General features: G+C 38.4%; 1 protein-coding gene across 1 annotated transcript in view; it reads left to right on the top strand.

The window, feature by feature from the left end:
• The window catches only part of LOC123522572, a 218,066-nt gene extending 200,239 nt beyond the window's left edge, over positions 1–17,827 (top strand). The window contains exon 3 of the mRNA XM_045298002.1: positions 17,669–17,827. Within this exon, the coding sequence (XP_045153937.1) occupies positions 17,669–17,827 (159 nt within the window). The remainder of the gene's footprint in view (positions 1–17,668) is intronic.
• Positions 17,828–18,067: the final 240 nt, after the last annotated feature.

The raw sequence follows: 18,067 nt of genomic DNA, 5'->3' as shown, positions 1-18,067 counted from the left end.
TTAAATGGAGAGAAAATGTTTTGAGAAACGATGTACAAATGCGCTTTACCCAATTGATGTGTGTATGGATTGGGATAACAGTTGTATGAGCCCCTAATAAAATGTTAAAAAAGAAAAAAAAAATTTGACTAAAGTGCTGGACACAGATGACATATGTACAGATTGTGATGAGTTGTATGAGCCCCTAATAAAATGATTATTAAAAAAAAATTGAAGACACCAGAAAAAAAAAAAAAAAAGAAAGAAAGAAATAAAAATAGCTACCCTTATCACTCCAACCAAACTCACCCATGGAGTCATGCTGATTCATAGCAAACCACTATAGGTTTCTGAAACTGTCACTGTTTAAGAGATTAGAAAGACCAGTCTTTCTCATGTGGAGCTGATGGTGGGTTTGAACCGTGTACTAGGTCATCACAGGCTGAGGCATAACCCCTACACTCTTCTCACTAAGATTTACTAATTTATTTCATTTTTAGTGATACCTGAGACTTGCATTTCTGCCCTAATCTATTTGTCTTCCCTAACTTGTATTTAAAAGTAAATTGGTTGCAAAAAGGAGCCAGTTGTCCCTCTCAGTGAGCCCTTGCACATTACAATTGCTGGTAGGATGCCTTTAGGATTAATCTTGCACGAATGCCCTCAGATTTGATTTGGGAACCAAGACTACTACCAACAAAGCTACCAGCCTATCAGTGAATGCTAGCTGACGTGAATCTGTGGTTGTTTGTCCTTAACAAGAAATCATCTCATTTTGTTTTCTGTTTGTTTTTGTTTCATTTTTCGCACCTGATGTAGATTTTAGTCCTCTGATTTAGTTGGAAAAATAATTATATGGGCGTTTTTATTTTTCAGCAGAATTTATCTAAATGGTGTGCATGTTTTATTTCTTGTTTTTCCATTCTATACTCTTAGAACTTACTACTTGTCTGCCAGTTGGATGTGCTGTGCTGACTGGCATGTTCCCTGATGCTGGCAGCTACATCACCAGCAGTTGAAATACCAGCAGAGTCACCAAAGGTGACCAGGCTTCAGGGGAGCTTCTAGGCTAAAAACAGACCACAAAGAAGGACTAGACTGGCTACTTGGGAGGGATTCGCTACTGAAACCCATAAGAAAAGCAGCTGAGTGCTGACAGACGTGTCATCAGAGGAAGGGCCCTGAGGCTGGAAGGCACTCGAACCTCCATTGGAACATGCCTCCTCAAAGGGGTCCATCATCATGACAGGCATGGAGGGGTCAAAGTTTTGCGACCTCTGTTGAGTGATGGGGCATGACTTATAACGAGGAGAAACAGCTGCAAGTATCCATTTATAATCCTAAACTGGAAGTCATCCAAAAATGACAGGGAAGGCATAAAGTTAGTATCTTAGGCATTAGGTAGCTGAAATAGACTGGAATTGGTCATGTTGAATCAGACAGTCTCACTGTTGACTAGTCTGACAATGACAATTTCTAGAGGAATGGCATTGTAATCAATACCAAAAAGAATATTTTGGACCAGGTTATTGGTGTCACAGCCAGTGGTGGAAACAAAATATATGTTTATATATATATATGTCGATAGTATGAAAATGTGCATTAATATTAAATTAATTTATTTTGACTATCTTGAAGTACCATGCTGTGACAGGATGATATCTATACACATTTAAGGAAGTCTAATTACTACAACTGTTATTTATATTTACACACCTACTAAAGAGAGTGATGAAGTTGAAAAATCCTATCAATTTCTTCAGTCTGAAATTGATCAAACATCAATCAAAAAGCACTGAAAATTATTGGAAACAAGAATGCAAATGATGGGAACAAAGAGGAAGAATCAGTAGTTGAGAAATATAACCTTGGTGATAGAAACAAGGCTCAAAATCACATAGGATTTTGGAGTAACTTTACAATTTTACTTCTTCCTTGTAAATACTTTTTCAATAGCATAACCAACGATGGTGCCTATGAACCTTTTTAGATGGAATACATGGGAATCAAATTGAGTGCATCTATAATAAGTGACAATGGAAAAGTCTTAATATTAACAGCTATCAGAAGATATGAAAACAATAATAATTTATAGTTTATCAAGGGTTTATGGGAGTGGGTGGGTGGGAGACAGAGGGATAAAATGAGGAGCTGAAACCAAGGGCTCAAGTAGAAATAAAGTATGTTGAAAAGGATGATGGCAACATATGTACAAATGTGCTTGACACAGTGGATGTGTGGATTGTTATAAGAGTTGTAAAAGCCCCCAATCAAATGATTTATTAAAATTTTTAAAAGAAGACCAAGGAATGGCAATAGAACAGATCCTCAAATACTCAGATGTAAGTACAATTTGGAGTTGAAGAACATCAACATATGTTCTTGGGTATATTTCACCAGAACGTAGAGAACAAACTTAAGAGTAAATCGGATATACTTAACACTCATGACAGAAGATCTCACAAGTAGTGGATTGCCATTAAGAACACCGTACATGAAGAAAGCAAAAGGTTGTTAAGACAAGAAAATAAAGATCAAAGTGAATACAGAAGATTCTGAAACTTGCTCTTGAATGTAGACTAGCTTAGAAGGTCTGAAGGAAATGATGAAGTAAAAGAGCTAAATAGAAATCTTGAGAGGACAAAGTATTATAATGAAATATGCAAAGACTTGTAGTTACAAAGTCAAACAAGAACACACTCATCATATCTCAAGCTGAAAGAATTGGAGAAAAGAGTCAATCCTCACTCAGGTTGAACCCTATGGGAAAACTATTGGAGGATACAGGGAGCATCAAAAGACTATGGGAGGAATACAGAGTCACTGTCTTGTAGACACTCAACCTTTTAAAGAGGTAACATATGGTCAAGAACTGAAGGCAAATTTCAATCTGCCTTCAATTGAAGGTACTTGTAATAAATGACTTCAGGAATTGTTGAAATTTCCATTGAAATGTTTCAATAAGCTGGTAAAACACTGGAAACACTTTTCTGTGCTAAGAACTTTAAAAGTCAGCTATTGGGTAAACTGGCTGGGAAAGACACATTTTACTGTCCATTCCAAAGACAGGTGACTAACATGAAAGAGGAAATTATCCAAAAATTTAATATCACATGCAAGTAAAATTTTGCTGAAAATAATTCAACAATGGTTGGAGCAATGTATTACCAGGGAGCTGAGGAAAATTCTAGCTGGATTCAGAAACAGATGAAGCATGAAATATTTCATTGCTGAGAGTAGATAGGTATATTTCATTTGCTGAGAGTACCAAAAGGTATTTACTTGGGTTTTATATACTATACAAAGACATTTTACTGTGTGAATAATAACAAACTATGGACAACATTGAAGAGAATTGGAATTCCAGAACACTTCATTGTGTGCATCTGTGACGTGTACATGGACCAAGGGCCAGTCGTTGAAACGGAACCAGGGAATACTGAGTGCTTTCAAATCAGGAAAGCAGTACAACATGGTTATAGCTTTTCATCATACTTCTTCAATTTGCAGGCTGTGCAAATAATCAAAGAAGCTGAACTGTATGAAGAACTCAGCACGGGTATTAACAACCTTCAATACACAATGGACACAACCTTGCATACTGAAGGTGAAGAGGACTTGAAGCCTTTCTTGATGAAGATTAAGGACTAGCCTTGGGTGTGGAAGGCAACTCAATGGAAAGAAAAACAACCGGAGAGTAGACAATGTCATACTAAACAGAGAAAAGTTTGAAGTTGTCAGTGATTTCACTGTGTGATTCCCAACCATATTCACGAAAGCAGCAGTCAAGACATCAAACAGCCTACTGCACTGGACAAATATATTGCACACACTTCTGTAAGACAGTGAAGAGCAAGGACATTACCTTGAGGAGGAAGGAACACCTTTGTTCCCAAAGCACCTTCATGACCCGAACCATGGTCTGTTCCATGACCTCAAATGCATGTAGAATTTGAGCAATAAATACGAAGACCCGAGAAGAACTGATGTATCTGAATTATGGCGTTAGCAAAGAATATTGAAAGTACCATGAATTGCCAGAAAAACAAACAAATCTGTCTTGGAACAAGTACGTCCAGAATGCTCCTTAGACGCTTGGATGGTGAATTTCATCTCATATATTTTGCACATATTAGGAAAGGCCAGTTCCTGAAAAGGACATCATGCTGAATAAAGTAGAGGGCCAGAGGAAGAGAGAGACTCTCATGGACATGGATTACTACGGTAGCTGCAACAATAGTCTCAAAAACAGCAGCACTTGTGAGGATGACCCAGGGCCAGGCAGTGCACCCTTCTGTTGTCTGTACATCGTACAGTGTCACATAGAGGCTGCATAAGTCAGAACCAATAAGATACTCTACACACTGCCTACCGACCAGTCAGTACTGACTCACAGCAACCCTACTGCCCAGAGTAGAACTACAGAAGAGACTGTAACTGTTTATGGGAACAGGAAGCCCTGTCTTTCTCCCAAGGAGCAGCTGATGGTTTCAACCTTCTGACCTTGCAGAACACTGCCCGAGGCATAGCCCCTAGGCCACCAGGGCTCCTTAAAATAAAAAAAGAACTGCATCCTCTTATAGTGGTTTTTAAAACCAGTATATGTGAACTGCATAATAAAAATCAGATAGATTCAAAAGGTATGCATTCCACATTGACCACCGTGCAGGGCAGTGAGTTATTTTTATTTTTTTATTTTTTGGCAGTGAGTTATTTAATGTGCCTCTTGTAGCTGTAGTCTCTAATTCTCATCAAATGACTATTTCCTGATAAATCTAGACAGGAAAAGGTGGGGGTAGCTACTGAGAGGATTCAGTTGTGAGTGTTTGTTAACAGGATTTATTGTAATTGGCATCCTGCTGCCTATAAAACGAGCCCTTTGGGAAGCAGAATAAGGGATTTCATCACCATCAAGTCTGGCCCACTAGACTCCTGAACAGTGAATAGCCTTGATCCGGAAGATCGCTGTGACATCAGCGGAGCAGCCGCAAAGAAGAACCAAGATCCAGAGGATGAGCCAGATTGGTGGACTTCTAGGTCCACCAAACAAATAAAAGGGAGTGCTTGGGGCAGGAGGCTGGATAGTGGAGTGGGATGCATCTGGGCACTTCATTGGGTCGGTTGGGTTCATTGACCCTCAGGGTGGGAGCTCAGTGCCTTTGGATTGAGGCTTACAGTGGAGTGGCGTGCCCCCGGGCATTTATGAGTAGCCTACAGGAACATAGCTGACTAAACAAGTGTATCGTGAGCATGTCACCGGAATTGTCCCCTGTTAATTTCTGTAATAAATCCTATCATCACGAAAGTATACTGTGAGTTCTGTATGGCCATTGCAGTCAATTATCAAACATAGTAGCTGAAATAGTAGAATGCTGTTTAAGACAGAGCAATCCCATTCCCCCAAATAATTATCATCCTTGTGGGTTATTCCCAATCTATATTTAAATACACTCATAATTTGTAATTTTATTCTTTAAGTGCATCAAAAATCCAAGCTACATAAAATTATGTCTAATATAAAATTAAATGAATAAAATGATGGCTGTAAGCAAGTATTTGTGCTTTATCACATGAATTTAGGGGGATTTCTTCACTCTTAGAAATATTTTCAACTTGTTTTTTAATTAATTAAAAATAAATTATTGGGATGAAACTCATAAGCTAACAACGTTAGAGTGACTAAACAATGGCATTGAATGCATTTATAATATTGTGAGGTTACCACCTGTGTACCCTTCTAAACATATCCATCATTCCAAAGGAAAACCCATTACTAACATCCCAAATTTCAAACAATCTACTTTGGATTGATAATCCAGTGTGAGTAGTGAACAACAACTCTATTTCTATGAAGACCCATCCTTCTTTCCTCTTGTCAAAAAGTACATCTAAATATATTGGATGCTGAGGAATAAAAGTATAGTTGTTTTATGTATCTGTGTTTGATATCATGCAGGTCAAAAAATGCAGTTACAAATCAAGCATGTGATAATACAGAGTTTTTAAAAAAAAATAATACAGACTTTTGTATTTATGTGTGTAATAAGCACTTCTAAAGAGTTTTATTTCTTCCTTATTCTGAATTCCTGTCTAGTGTCCTTTCATTTCAAATTGAGGGATTCCTTCTAGCATCTCATGGGATATTTTCATTAACAAATTTAAAATATGTAATAAAATTATTTTTAATTATTAGAAAATATTATAGACTCGTTTATATTTTGCATATCTGGCATTGCCTTCATTTTATGTACTTTTGAACAATATTTTTGTTAGGCACAGAATTCTTACTTGGCAGTTTCTATTTCTTTATGCTGCCAGGGTTTCACATATGCCATTCCATATACCTTCCATGGTTTCTGACGCAAAATCAATTGCCAATCTTATTTGAGTATCTCTTGTACATTGTAAGCATTGGTTATAATATATGTGATATGCTCAGCATTTTTAATGTGCAGGTAGGTTTAGGTCTTTGGACAAATTTTAGATGTTTTCACACATTATTTCTACAAGTGTGTTCTCAGTCTAACCTTCTAGTGGTCAAAAGAGCCCTGATTTACATGACTGCTACACATATAAATCAGAATTTGTGAACTCTGAGAATAGCAATACTCAAAGGCTGACTATGTTGCATGGGGAAGGTCTGTATATTCCTTTGGCCCTTCTTGTCCTTCAGGTATACCCTTCCCTAAATAACAGCTCTGGTTGCTAACCTGTGACTCCATACCCCTGTTCTACCACCACCACTGGATACATACATTACACACAAGATGGATTTCTGCATCTGGTTATATATTCCAGACCTTCTTCTTGATTCAACCAACCCACTACTGTAAGAAATCTTTTGGGGGCAGGGTCCCTTTAAAGATGATGCAAGCACAGCATTCCTGAGATCAACAGAAGATGACCACCATCTCTCCAGCAGGCCCCCCGCTTGTTCTCATCCTAGAGCCTCTTTGTCTTCAGTTTCCTGGAGGCAACACTCAGTTTCAAGACTCTCTCTTTTTTTTTTTTAAACATTTTGTTAGGAGCTCTTACAGATAGTATTACATTCCATAGTTCCATTAGATCAAACGTAATTGTACCATTGCTGTCATCATCACTTCCAATACATTTTCTTTCTTCTTGAACTCTTTGATATCAGCTACCCTTTATCTCCTCCCTCCCCCACCCTACCACCCCATGGACCCTTAGTATATCATATTTACATACACAGATACAGATACATGTATATAGGTATTGCCATATTTTACACCAGCCAATGCATCCATTCACCTACAATTCTTTGTTCATTCCCCTCCAGCGGGATTATATATTCACCATTGCTATCAGTTACCCTTCTCTCCTTCCCTGCCCCCTTTTCCTGTGCCATCAGGGAATTGTTGCTACCATTACTGTTCCTGAGGCATTTATCTATCTTGCGTTTTGTGCATTGAAAGATTTTGGTTGTATAAGTGTACATATATGCAGGTCTAGCAAGATTAGTGAGGCAAAACTAAGGCTATAATAGTGGGGAAGGAAATATTAAAGAACTAGAAGATAGTATGTGTTTCATCAGTGCTTCCTGGATATATCATCCCTCAGTGAGTCAATAAGGTCAGGGACAGGGGAATAACAAGGGATCTACAATCAAGATTCTTATTATGAAAATCACACGGCATGCTTTCAACGTATGCCCTACATCTCTCCTTATGCTTTTCTGGTGTTCTAGTTTCACAGGCTTCCATAGTCCTCTATGGTCAAGCACAGGCCTAGATATGCTCACTAAATTGTAGAGTTCATCATATGGCTGGAAGTGGAAAGATAAGCAACAACTTCCTCTTCTGGTGATTTCCCCCCCCCCCCCAAATATTCCTCACTTCCAATTTCCTTTCATTTAATTTTAATTGTTCTTGATTTCTATTTAGGTGCATCGTGTGCTAAGGTTTGGTGGACTTTTATTCTCTGTTAAAGTTCCATATAAGTAGTCAGACATCTTTCTTTACAAACCCCTGGAATATTTTGCTTTTGCTATTTAATTTTTAACATTAGATGAACACCCCTATCTTAGATGTTCTTTGAGAAAAAGTCAGGAAGGGGGAAGAAGTTAAAAGGTTTTTAAAATACCATATTCCAAAAGTTAAAGTGATAACTCTGAGACAACTACTAAGTCAATGACTTCATTGATCTCATTCATGAATGAGAAACCACATGTGGCATGATGGCCAGTTCCTGTACCATCTGAGAAGCTAAACTATTTGTTGGCAACTTAATAAATACATATGACAATAGCATTACATTGAAACATATGAAACTGGATACTGTTATCAGGATGCTACTGGATACTAGTGCTATTAGGAAGTCCAAAATTATTTGCATTTCTCGAAGACAAAGATCAGCCCTTTGAGTATCTTCAGGGAGTGTTGAACTTTGGATTTCTGGCCAGTAATAGTAATGGCATGGATTTAGTACATTTCCCATGGCAAGTCTGTAGGATGTAGCGCTTGATGGTATTAAAAGGATGTAACATTGATATCTTTTGATTTTTTCCATGTTATGAATACTTTTTTTCCTAATGAGCTTTATTCCAGAAGCTGGATAACTAAGCAGTAAGGTACCAAAGAATTCAAGACAAAATTATCCTTCCCCTCATTGAGTATTTGGTATCAGCTGCACAAGTTTTAAAAGCACTTAGCCCCTGGTTTGACATTCAGGGATTTCAAGTTCATTAGTGCAGGATGGGATCTCAGCAAAGACAGAGATGAGAACCGCTGCAGCAGTGAGCGGTCTGGGGGGGATGGGAACCAGAGTATGGGTGAGATCATTAGCCTTAGACACAAAAAGAATCCCTCTTGGTCTATTGAAAAGGAGTAAGGATGGAAGTTAAGTTCAAAGATCTGAAAGAAAAGATAATTCCTACCTGTCCATTTCATTAAGTTATGAGAACTAGGTTAGAAATCCGTTGTAAGTCTTATGAATTAAATTAATATTTGTATTGAGCTAATTGGATTCACTTCTTTTTCTTCATGAGTTCCTCATATGCATGCAAAGAAATAATAGCTAGGGTAAACATAATGGTTTTTGTAGAATAGTCATTCTTTTTAGTTTAACTTCTCAGGTCCTTTCCCATTTAACCTAGGTAAGGTTTTCAAGGTGGCTAGCTGGACAGCAAAATGTGTACTGACCAATGAATGTGGTTGAAGAGTCTCCCTGAACCTCTCCCATAGGACAGCTGATCGTCATTGGAGCGATGCAGACCATTCAATAAACCCATGTTTGTTTGTTTCTTTTGTGGTTGTTAATGGTTTTGTTTTGTTTTTTAGTAATATGTTAGCCTGCCCCTCTTTTTCAATTAAGAAAATGCTTTGAAATACAAGTAAAGAAGAGTAAACTACTATAGGAATCACCTAAAATATAGAAGCAGAGCTAATTAATGGCACATGTGAATCACAGTTTAGTCCTTGAACTCAACCTCAAGATTCAATAGCCTCTGGGAATCATTTCACGCACCTGGAAGAGCATCAGCTCTTGAAGGCCAAGCTCTTGATTGTTCATCTCTGTTGTAGATTTTCAATCGTTGACAAAGTCTCTAACCTTTGATAGCTGCTCCATATGTTGCTGATTGGGAACGTAGACTATTTTTATGATGCCCACTACTGTTCCACGGGCCACGGACATCGTTACAATTCACAGCAGATCGTTTCAGAGTTAAGAAGATGGAAAGTTCCTTAAGATGGCACATGCGAAAGTTCAACAGCTATTTATAGGGCGATTTTGTTTCTGCTTCTCTCCCTCGTTGCAGCAAATGTTAGCCATCCCTCTGTCACGCATGCAAAGTGCTGATCTAATTGGCCTAGAAGAGCCCTCTTTTTCTCTTTCAGCATCATAAAGATGTTCCATGGGCAATCCACTTAGAAGCTCCCCTTCTGTGCTGCTAAATTTAAGATAGCTTGTTGTGTGGTTCATGGGGATTTACAAAATGTGCTTCTATGAGATGAGCACTCCTGAGTGCTAGCCTGGTTTCCACTCTTCCCTGAGCCTTCGGAAGGATGGGCCTCAGTCATGGGGCTGCTTCCCAGGCATTTTTTTACTATGTGTAGTTCCGTGATGCAAAAACAGGGGCTGACTCAGTGGCGGGGGAGGGGGTGGGGACTTTAGAAAAGATAAGATCCTTTCTGTGATTCCTCGGTGCCACTCCGCGAACTTCTTCTCTAGAGGCCACAGCTGGCTTCCGGGAGTCCCACGTGGTTGTTTCTAGCAGCGATCACAGTCCCCAAGGCAGAGCGGACTTGAACAAGCTTTCTTTGCCATCTGTTCCTCTGTGGTATTGAATATTGTGTCTCTTAAGGCAATTTTGTGAAAGCATTGCACTGTCGAACACAGTAATTCACTCTTTCTAAGGGATATACTGACCCTATAGAACAGATTAGAACTTTCCCATAGGGTATCCAAGTCTGTAGGTCGCTATGGGAGCAAATTGCTCCATCGTTCGAGTTGACTTAGTGGTCATTCCTTTTTGCTTTTTGTTTGATTGAGCTCACATTTTGCCTGAATATTTGATTCACTGCCTAAAAGAAACTTTCCAGCCAGAAATCAAATACAGTACCTGAAAAAAATATTATTTTTAGAACCTCTTTTAGTTTGGAAAACTCAATTGTTAGTATATTAAAATGATCTGTGGGGTAGCTTATTCTACCAACTATCATATTCAGTATTGCTCCCAAGTAGTCACTATTATCAGGATTTAACAGAAGACCAAATGGAATCCTATAGAATAACCAACCCACGTTCATTATCTGGAAAGGGATAAAATTGGGATTTAAACCCAGCTGTGACAAGGTCCCTCTGTGATACAGTTTGTGCTCAACTACCTCCTAAAGGTTGGTGGTTAAGACCCCCTCAGCAGCAGTCTTAGAAAGGTCCGTCTTGCTGTTTGTGTTTTGTGCAATTTTCTGTAGGTGAAATCCTAGATAAGTAAATCTATAGGAATAGTAACTGGATAGGGCATGGCAGTGGAGGGTATGGGGGGAATAGGGAACTATAAACAAATATGAGAAGAAAATGTTTTGAAATTGATTGTGGTGATGACTACACAGATCTTCTTAACATGATTGATTGAACTGTATGATATGTGACATATATGCCAATAAGAATATTTTTAATCACATACAAGAGAATGCCATGGTGTTCTACTCTATATCATGTGATGCAGACATTTCTTTGGTTTTAATCACTTTTTAAAAATTATGACTAGCTGCCAGCTCCACACAATTAAGGGAATATTATATATTTCAAGACATTTGTACTTTTTCAGTAAGCACAATGGATTCACTCCAAATTGGTAGGTCACTTCCCACATAAACACACATTTCTAAACTTTTTAGGAAGATATTTTGTGTATAAATTTTTTTTGTTTTATTTGGACCTTTAATTTCATTCTGGTAACTCTAGAGGAATATCATTGGGCTATCTCACTTTCAAAAAGTTAAGAGGAAAATTTTAAAAAATTTTAATGTAAAACTTAGGGAAACACTTCACATACTAACATGCAAATCTCAAATGGTATATCAGTTTGAAAATGTGTTAAAGCTGATTAACTTTAAAAGGTTTAGTCATTAGGGATTTTTCCATTGCCAGTAATATGGTCAATTGAAACTAGTTAAAATACTTTGATAGAAGTTTTCTTTTCATTAGAATTCTTTTAAGACTGAATAGAGTCTCCGACTAATAAAGATAATCGTACAATACTTTAGGGCCCTATTTAAGAAAGTGAAAGCAACTGGCGCATGATGCAAAATTTATTACTGACTGAGAAGTCAAGGAAGGTGGTATTTCTTCTTTACATGGAAAATTAACCGCCTAAATGTGATGCCGCGTGAAATCAAGATTTGTAGCAGCAACAATCTGCATCTCCTGGAGAATTTGTCTTTGGTGCTCCTTGAACACAAAATGTCACAGGCTGTCTCAGGCACCCAGCAAGTCGAATGAACACGGCCTCTAAGAGGTGGCCAAGGGACACGATCATACGCTCTCCCTACAAAGCTTGAACGCAGGCTTTGCACACGGGGGGACCTCAATGACTTTTAAGCCAGTCCTCTTGCACTTTCACAGCAATCTGTTAGGTCAACATCAATAATAAAATAATCACGTTCCTGCTCAGCTTCTAAATGAGACCACCCAATCTGAGTTAGGAAACATGCTGACGAGACCTGAATCAGAGATGTATACATGATGGTGCTCATATGTATTCATGTTTTCTTTTCAAAGTTGACCTTCTGGGCTTGAAGTTTGCACTCAATCCTGTCTGAGTGTGTGACTCAGGACCACAGTGGTAACCTCTCTGTACTGAGTCCCCATGCCAATAAAATAAGGACACTGTGGTCGATGGGTAGTGACTGTCAGAGCCAACCCCGACTCTTAGCAATCCTAGGTACAACAGAAGAGCATGCTATCTCTGCCTGTACTGTTGTCGTCACCATTCTTGGGATACTCAGGTCCATTTGTGCTGCCATTGGGTATTTTGAGTAACTTCCAATCTAGCAGGTTTTTCTTCCAGCACTATATTGGACAATATACTGCTGAGATCAACAGAGTTTTCTTGGCTACATTTAGGAAGTAGAACATCAGGCCGGTCTTCCTAATCTATTCCAATCTGAAAACTGCCCAGTCTTGATTACCGTGGAGTATAGCTCCCAGTGTTATAGCAGCACACATACAAACTGACAGCTGTGTGATATGAAATAGGAGTGATGGCATCGAATGGTACTGTATGGGGGGTTATACTCCAGAAGGTAAGTATGAGCCACGTTGTTTTATATCCATAGGATGAACAGGCTCATTCTTTCAAGGATGTTAGGAAGTTGTAGGCCTTTCCACAGGCTGTGGGGCTGGGGTGGGGGGAGGGGGGGAGGTGGGGGAGGCAGAGTTAATGTGCATCTCAGGCCTAGGGAAAATGATCCAGGGTGATGAAAAATCAGGAAGTCTTTTACATCATTATAGGACTGAATGATTAAGGCAGAGAATGTCCTTCAGTGGGAATCTAGAAATAAGTGGGAAATAACTTAAGATGTAATATAAAATAAAATATGATGAAAATAACCTGGGAGGTTGATGCTAATTTTGCATTTATAGTTTTGGTGGGTTCTTTTTTTGGGGGGAGGTGGGGGGTTCTTTAAATCTAATGCCAAAGACGTTTATGAGGCCTTAATTTGTGCTGTCTTGCCAGATAAAGCCTGCATTCATTTAAATTTGAGAACCTGAAACTCTTCCAGGCTTTTATAAAAGTGAATGGAATGCATGCAGAGTCATGATGGCAATATATTTGAAAAGTTCAGAATTTCAAAGATGTAGTTAGTTTTGCTCAGGAGGAAATAAATAGCTACAAAACCTTTTGCATATGTTTGTTTCAGAATTTAGGACTTGTATGCTTTGTACCATATGCTAATCTCAACTCATAATTAATGTACCAAGGTAAACAATGTATATCCAATCCTCTCTTGTTATCCCTCCACTTTACCTGAAAACATTTCAAGGAAATATCTATACTCATCTATGCTATATCCAATCATTGCTTCATCATTTCAGTCTGTCTTCCAATATCTGTACTTGCAATGTGGATAAACAATTTGCACTTGTGCTATGAATTGAAAGGATTGTTTCAATGATTTTCTAAATTTATAACCTCAGCAAGAATTCACTGTTCTTAAATGTATTATCCCTTATACGTTTGCTCATTATTCATGTTTGCTTTCCCATCTGACTTAGTATTTAATATTTGTATTTTTCAAGTCTTGGTTCTGAACCTGTTCTTCCTCACAGTTCATATACTGTCTCTCTAAACAAGTTCACATCCATTGTTTCAATTAATCGTCACCACAAGGTGGTTGACTTAAAGATCATTTGTTCTGCTCAGACCTTTACTCCTAGTTCTATAATCGCAAATTCAATTGCCTTTTGGGCATCTTGGTATGCAGTTCATGATCTTCTCGCCCAAATTGGCCAAGCTCTCTGATATTTAATGGTACCATAATCCATTCAGTAGTGCCAACAAAAATAAAAATAAAAATTATCCTTGACATCTCTCAAAAATTCAGATTTAATCTGTTACCTATCTTTTTCAATTTTATATTTTTAATAGCTTTTGGCCTAGTTCACGTCTCTCCATCTCTATTATCACAGCTTCTCCAAGATCATCATTGCCTAGCTGGACCACTACAGTAGGCTCCTACCTGACCATGCATATCATCCAATCTAGTCTACACTTGAACAGTTATCTTCAACCTTAAGTGATTTTGCTCACCTCAAAAGGTTTAGCAATGTCTGGAGATAGTCTGTCATAACTGGGGTCAATGTTACTGCTACATAGGGGAAAGTGGCTGAATCCTATTAAACATCTGATAACACAGAGAATATAGGCTCCTCGACCACAAAGAATCATCTGGTCCAAAATGTCAATAGTGTGTAGGTTGGACACCCTGCTCTAATGGTAGACTGAACTTGTAACCCTACAGACCTGATTATATCTCACGAGTATGTGTGCACCCCCCCCACACACACTAACTTAAAATCCTTTAACAACTCCCCCATTTTGCTAAGAGCAGGGTAATAAATATGGGCTCTTCGTTCTGAATTAAATAGCCTTGACCAGCCTTTGCTAACAGACAGATTCCTGGTGGCATCGTGCGTTAGACGGCGAGCTGCTTACTGCAGGGTTAGTAGTTTTAAACCACAAGTTTTCTACTCTCATAAGAGTTTACAGTATTGCAAATCCATAGAGGCAGGTCTACTCTGTCCTGTAGGGCTGATATGAGTCTGAAACAACTCAATGGCAATGAGTGAGTGAATGAGTGAGTCTCTTATAGGACCCTGCCCTACGTAGAGTTACTATGTGTCAGAATCAACCCCACACCATTTGGAACCTACCTTTGCTAAGTCATCTAGCCCCATGTTCATACTCAGTTTCTCCACTACAGCCACATTCCAATTGCTGTTTTTCTTCCCAGAGCAGGACATTTAAAAAAAATCATTTTATTGGGGGCTCAAACAACTCTTATCATAATCCATACATACATCCATTGTGTCGAGCACATTTGTACATTTGTTTCCATCATCTTTCTCAACACATTTGCTTTCTACTTCAGCCCTTGGTATCAACTCCTCATTTTCCCCTCCCTCCCTGCCCCCTCCCTGCCCCATAAGCCCTTGATAATTTATAAATTATTATAATTTTGTCATGTCTTACACTGTCCGACGTCTCCCTTCACCCACTTTTCTGTTGGCGCAGGACATTTTTAGATGTTTTCTCTCAAATCTGGAGTCCCTTCACCTAGCTAAGTGCCATTCATCCTTCAATATCAGCTGAAGACCTTTTCTTTTGGGAGGCTTTGCCTGACCTTCCTCACTAGAATAATTCTTCCCTTTTAGACATCCAGAGATTTACATATCCCTCCTTTTGGTGGTTAAAACAATGCAGTTACTTTTGCCTAGGTATTTGACTAAAAGAACGTCTCTCTCACTAGATTAACAGTTATAAAAATGAATACTTTATCTTTATTATATTTCAAATACACTTACACTACAAGTGGCTAGTCACTAAAGGTTAAATGTTTAGTGACCAAATACCTCTCTTCACATATCGTGCGAAAAGTTAGTCCTAAGAAGTCAAGTAGCTGGAGCAAACCCATAGAGATAATCAGGAGCCACGGGAAAGCTCGGATCCAAGTCTTTCATTATCAAATGCTGCATTTCCTCTCTCAATGACGGTTTTGTTCATTTATTGTTGCTTGTGAATTTTTTCTCCAAGTAAATCGTTCATTAAAGCACAACACATATCAAACAGATGAAGGAGATTAAGGCAGATTGCTGCTTTGACTGAAAACAGAAGAATTCGTCCTTATCTGAGAAATCCTTTAGCTTCCTGAAGTTATTCCCTGCTTACCCTTTGCCTGAGTCCTGAGGGACTTCTCTTAAGACCACTGAGATCGGTGGATCAGCGTTTGGAAATAGGACATTGTATTTTCAAACGTAGCCTCTGTGGTGTCTCTTATGCTTTGGACAATCATGAAAACAAAATGGCTAATTCAATAGAACATAAATTACCAGGTCATCATTGGCTGAAACAGTTGCTTAGACAGTTTCCCCAAATCACATCTCCCTGTTTCTATCCCAGAGTACCCTTTGAGTACAGCAGTATGAGTTCACGACCTTTAACTTTCAAACACAAATACTCTTAGAATGACTACCTTCTTGGCCATCATCAAGTTGTCTTTAGTTATTTTATTTTTGCCAAATGTTAGCAGTTGAATTAAGTCAACCAAATGAAAAGAGACAAACATGCTATCTCAACCACCTAGCAGTCACTGGACAACAAGACAGTGGGAGAGGACACCAGAGTAAAGTGAGGTGGGGACACAGGCGATTTGACAGACGCTAGCTCAAGAGCTCATTTCCCTAGGCCTGGAATTTTCATCTCAGCAAAATAAAATATCACTGCATGTTATAAACTTTGGAGTTTTGATAGTAGTTGCAAACACAAACATAAGAAATAATGTCCTGAAAAAATGTAGATGTCTTTTCCTGCTTCTCCTATTCATTTGCAGCTATATTCTATGCCTGTTTAAAGATGGAGTCATTAAACCTATCGATTATATGTATAGTAAATGGGTATGCAAATTCGAAAGGGTTTATATATGTTTTTTTCTTTGCTAAGAAGCTGGTCTTTTCCAACCATAGAATAAGTAGAAAATGAATAGACTCTAAGAAATGCTTCAGTGCTTTTAGCTGTTTCTTACACTTGACTCACATGCCGATGTATTCAGGATGTAGCAAAAGCAAAGAGCGAGTCATCCCATCGTTGTTCAAATGCCAGTTGTTTTAGGAAAGAAAGCTTAAGACTCCAAGATCTAAACCTATGAGCAGCTACTGAATATATTTCCAACACCTTACTTGATGTTTTTAATAGGCTTTTTCTTCTCAAGGTCACTTACTTACATTGGCTTTTAAAATTCAAAACATTTCGCTTGATTGACTTGTTTTGCTTTATTAGATTATATTACTCAAGATATCAAATGAGGAACACTTAGCACCCCGTTTTTGGAAAAATCTGCTTTATAGTTTTCTTTGAGTCATTTTATCTCCCCACTTTTAAATTGCCATCCTAAGAAGTCAGATCATAATCTTTAAGATGTGACAAACTGTACTTACTGTATGGTAGTGGAATTGGCTTGTGATTCAGGAGTGCTATAATTGCTAAGATTATCATTATAGGGTGAACATGACATTACAAAAACTCATTTCCTTCTGTCTTAAGTGTACAATGTTTACATGCTGCTATTTTCTGTAATTCCCTCATCGCTATTTTTCAGGCCTAGGCAGTTGCATCTATTAACATATATTATGTTATAGTGTGACCCGTATTCCACTTTACCTCTTTGTGAAGGGAAGGGCGGTGGGGGTGGGGGTGGGGGGCAGGAATGGCCACATGAACGAAAAGCTAATTCAGAAGTGAACCAGGGATGAAAAAGTAAACTGAAGAATCAGATAACCGTTTGCGGTTCTTGGCAAAGTTGGCAAAATGTAACCCGAAGCATATTGGAGAACATCACTCGTGATAGAACCCCCTCCTTCTCCCCCTCCTGCTTTCTAACCCTCTGGAAAGCTGCATCTGGTTCCACTGATAGCTTTTAACACAAATCCCTTTCATGTTTTCTAACAGGAAGCGGAAGTTGAGCGAAGTGTACGTTCACCGACATTTAAAAGTCGCCCTAGAAGCCAGTCGGAGGATTCTGTGAACCCTTCAGCCACAAAAGGAGGGGAAGCATCTTTTGACAAGATGTCATCTGAGAGTGGTCACAGTCAGATCTTTGAAGGTTAGCATTACATTTTCGCCAGATTCTTGGGAATCATACTGTTTACAAAATGAATGCTTAATTTAAAACATAAAGTGGGTTTTGTTTAAAATTACTAGAAAGGGTGTGGACAGCATATATTTAACGAAACACAATTGAGGAATTATAGAAATACTTTTAGGTAATCATATACTTATGACTTTGAAAACAAAACAAATTATTTTAAATTGGCTCTAGGCCAGTACTTTAGCATTTTCATAACGAGG

This window comes from Echinops telfairi, unplaced genomic scaffold (assembly GCF_000313985.2).
Source record: "Echinops telfairi isolate 266 unplaced genomic scaffold, ASM31398v2 ScPeMD7_4;HRSCAF=17, whole genome shotgun sequence".
Classification (NCBI taxonomy): Eukaryota; Metazoa; Chordata; class Mammalia; order Afrosoricida; family Tenrecidae; genus Echinops; species Echinops telfairi.
This window is presented reverse-complemented; position numbering and strand designations above follow the sequence as displayed.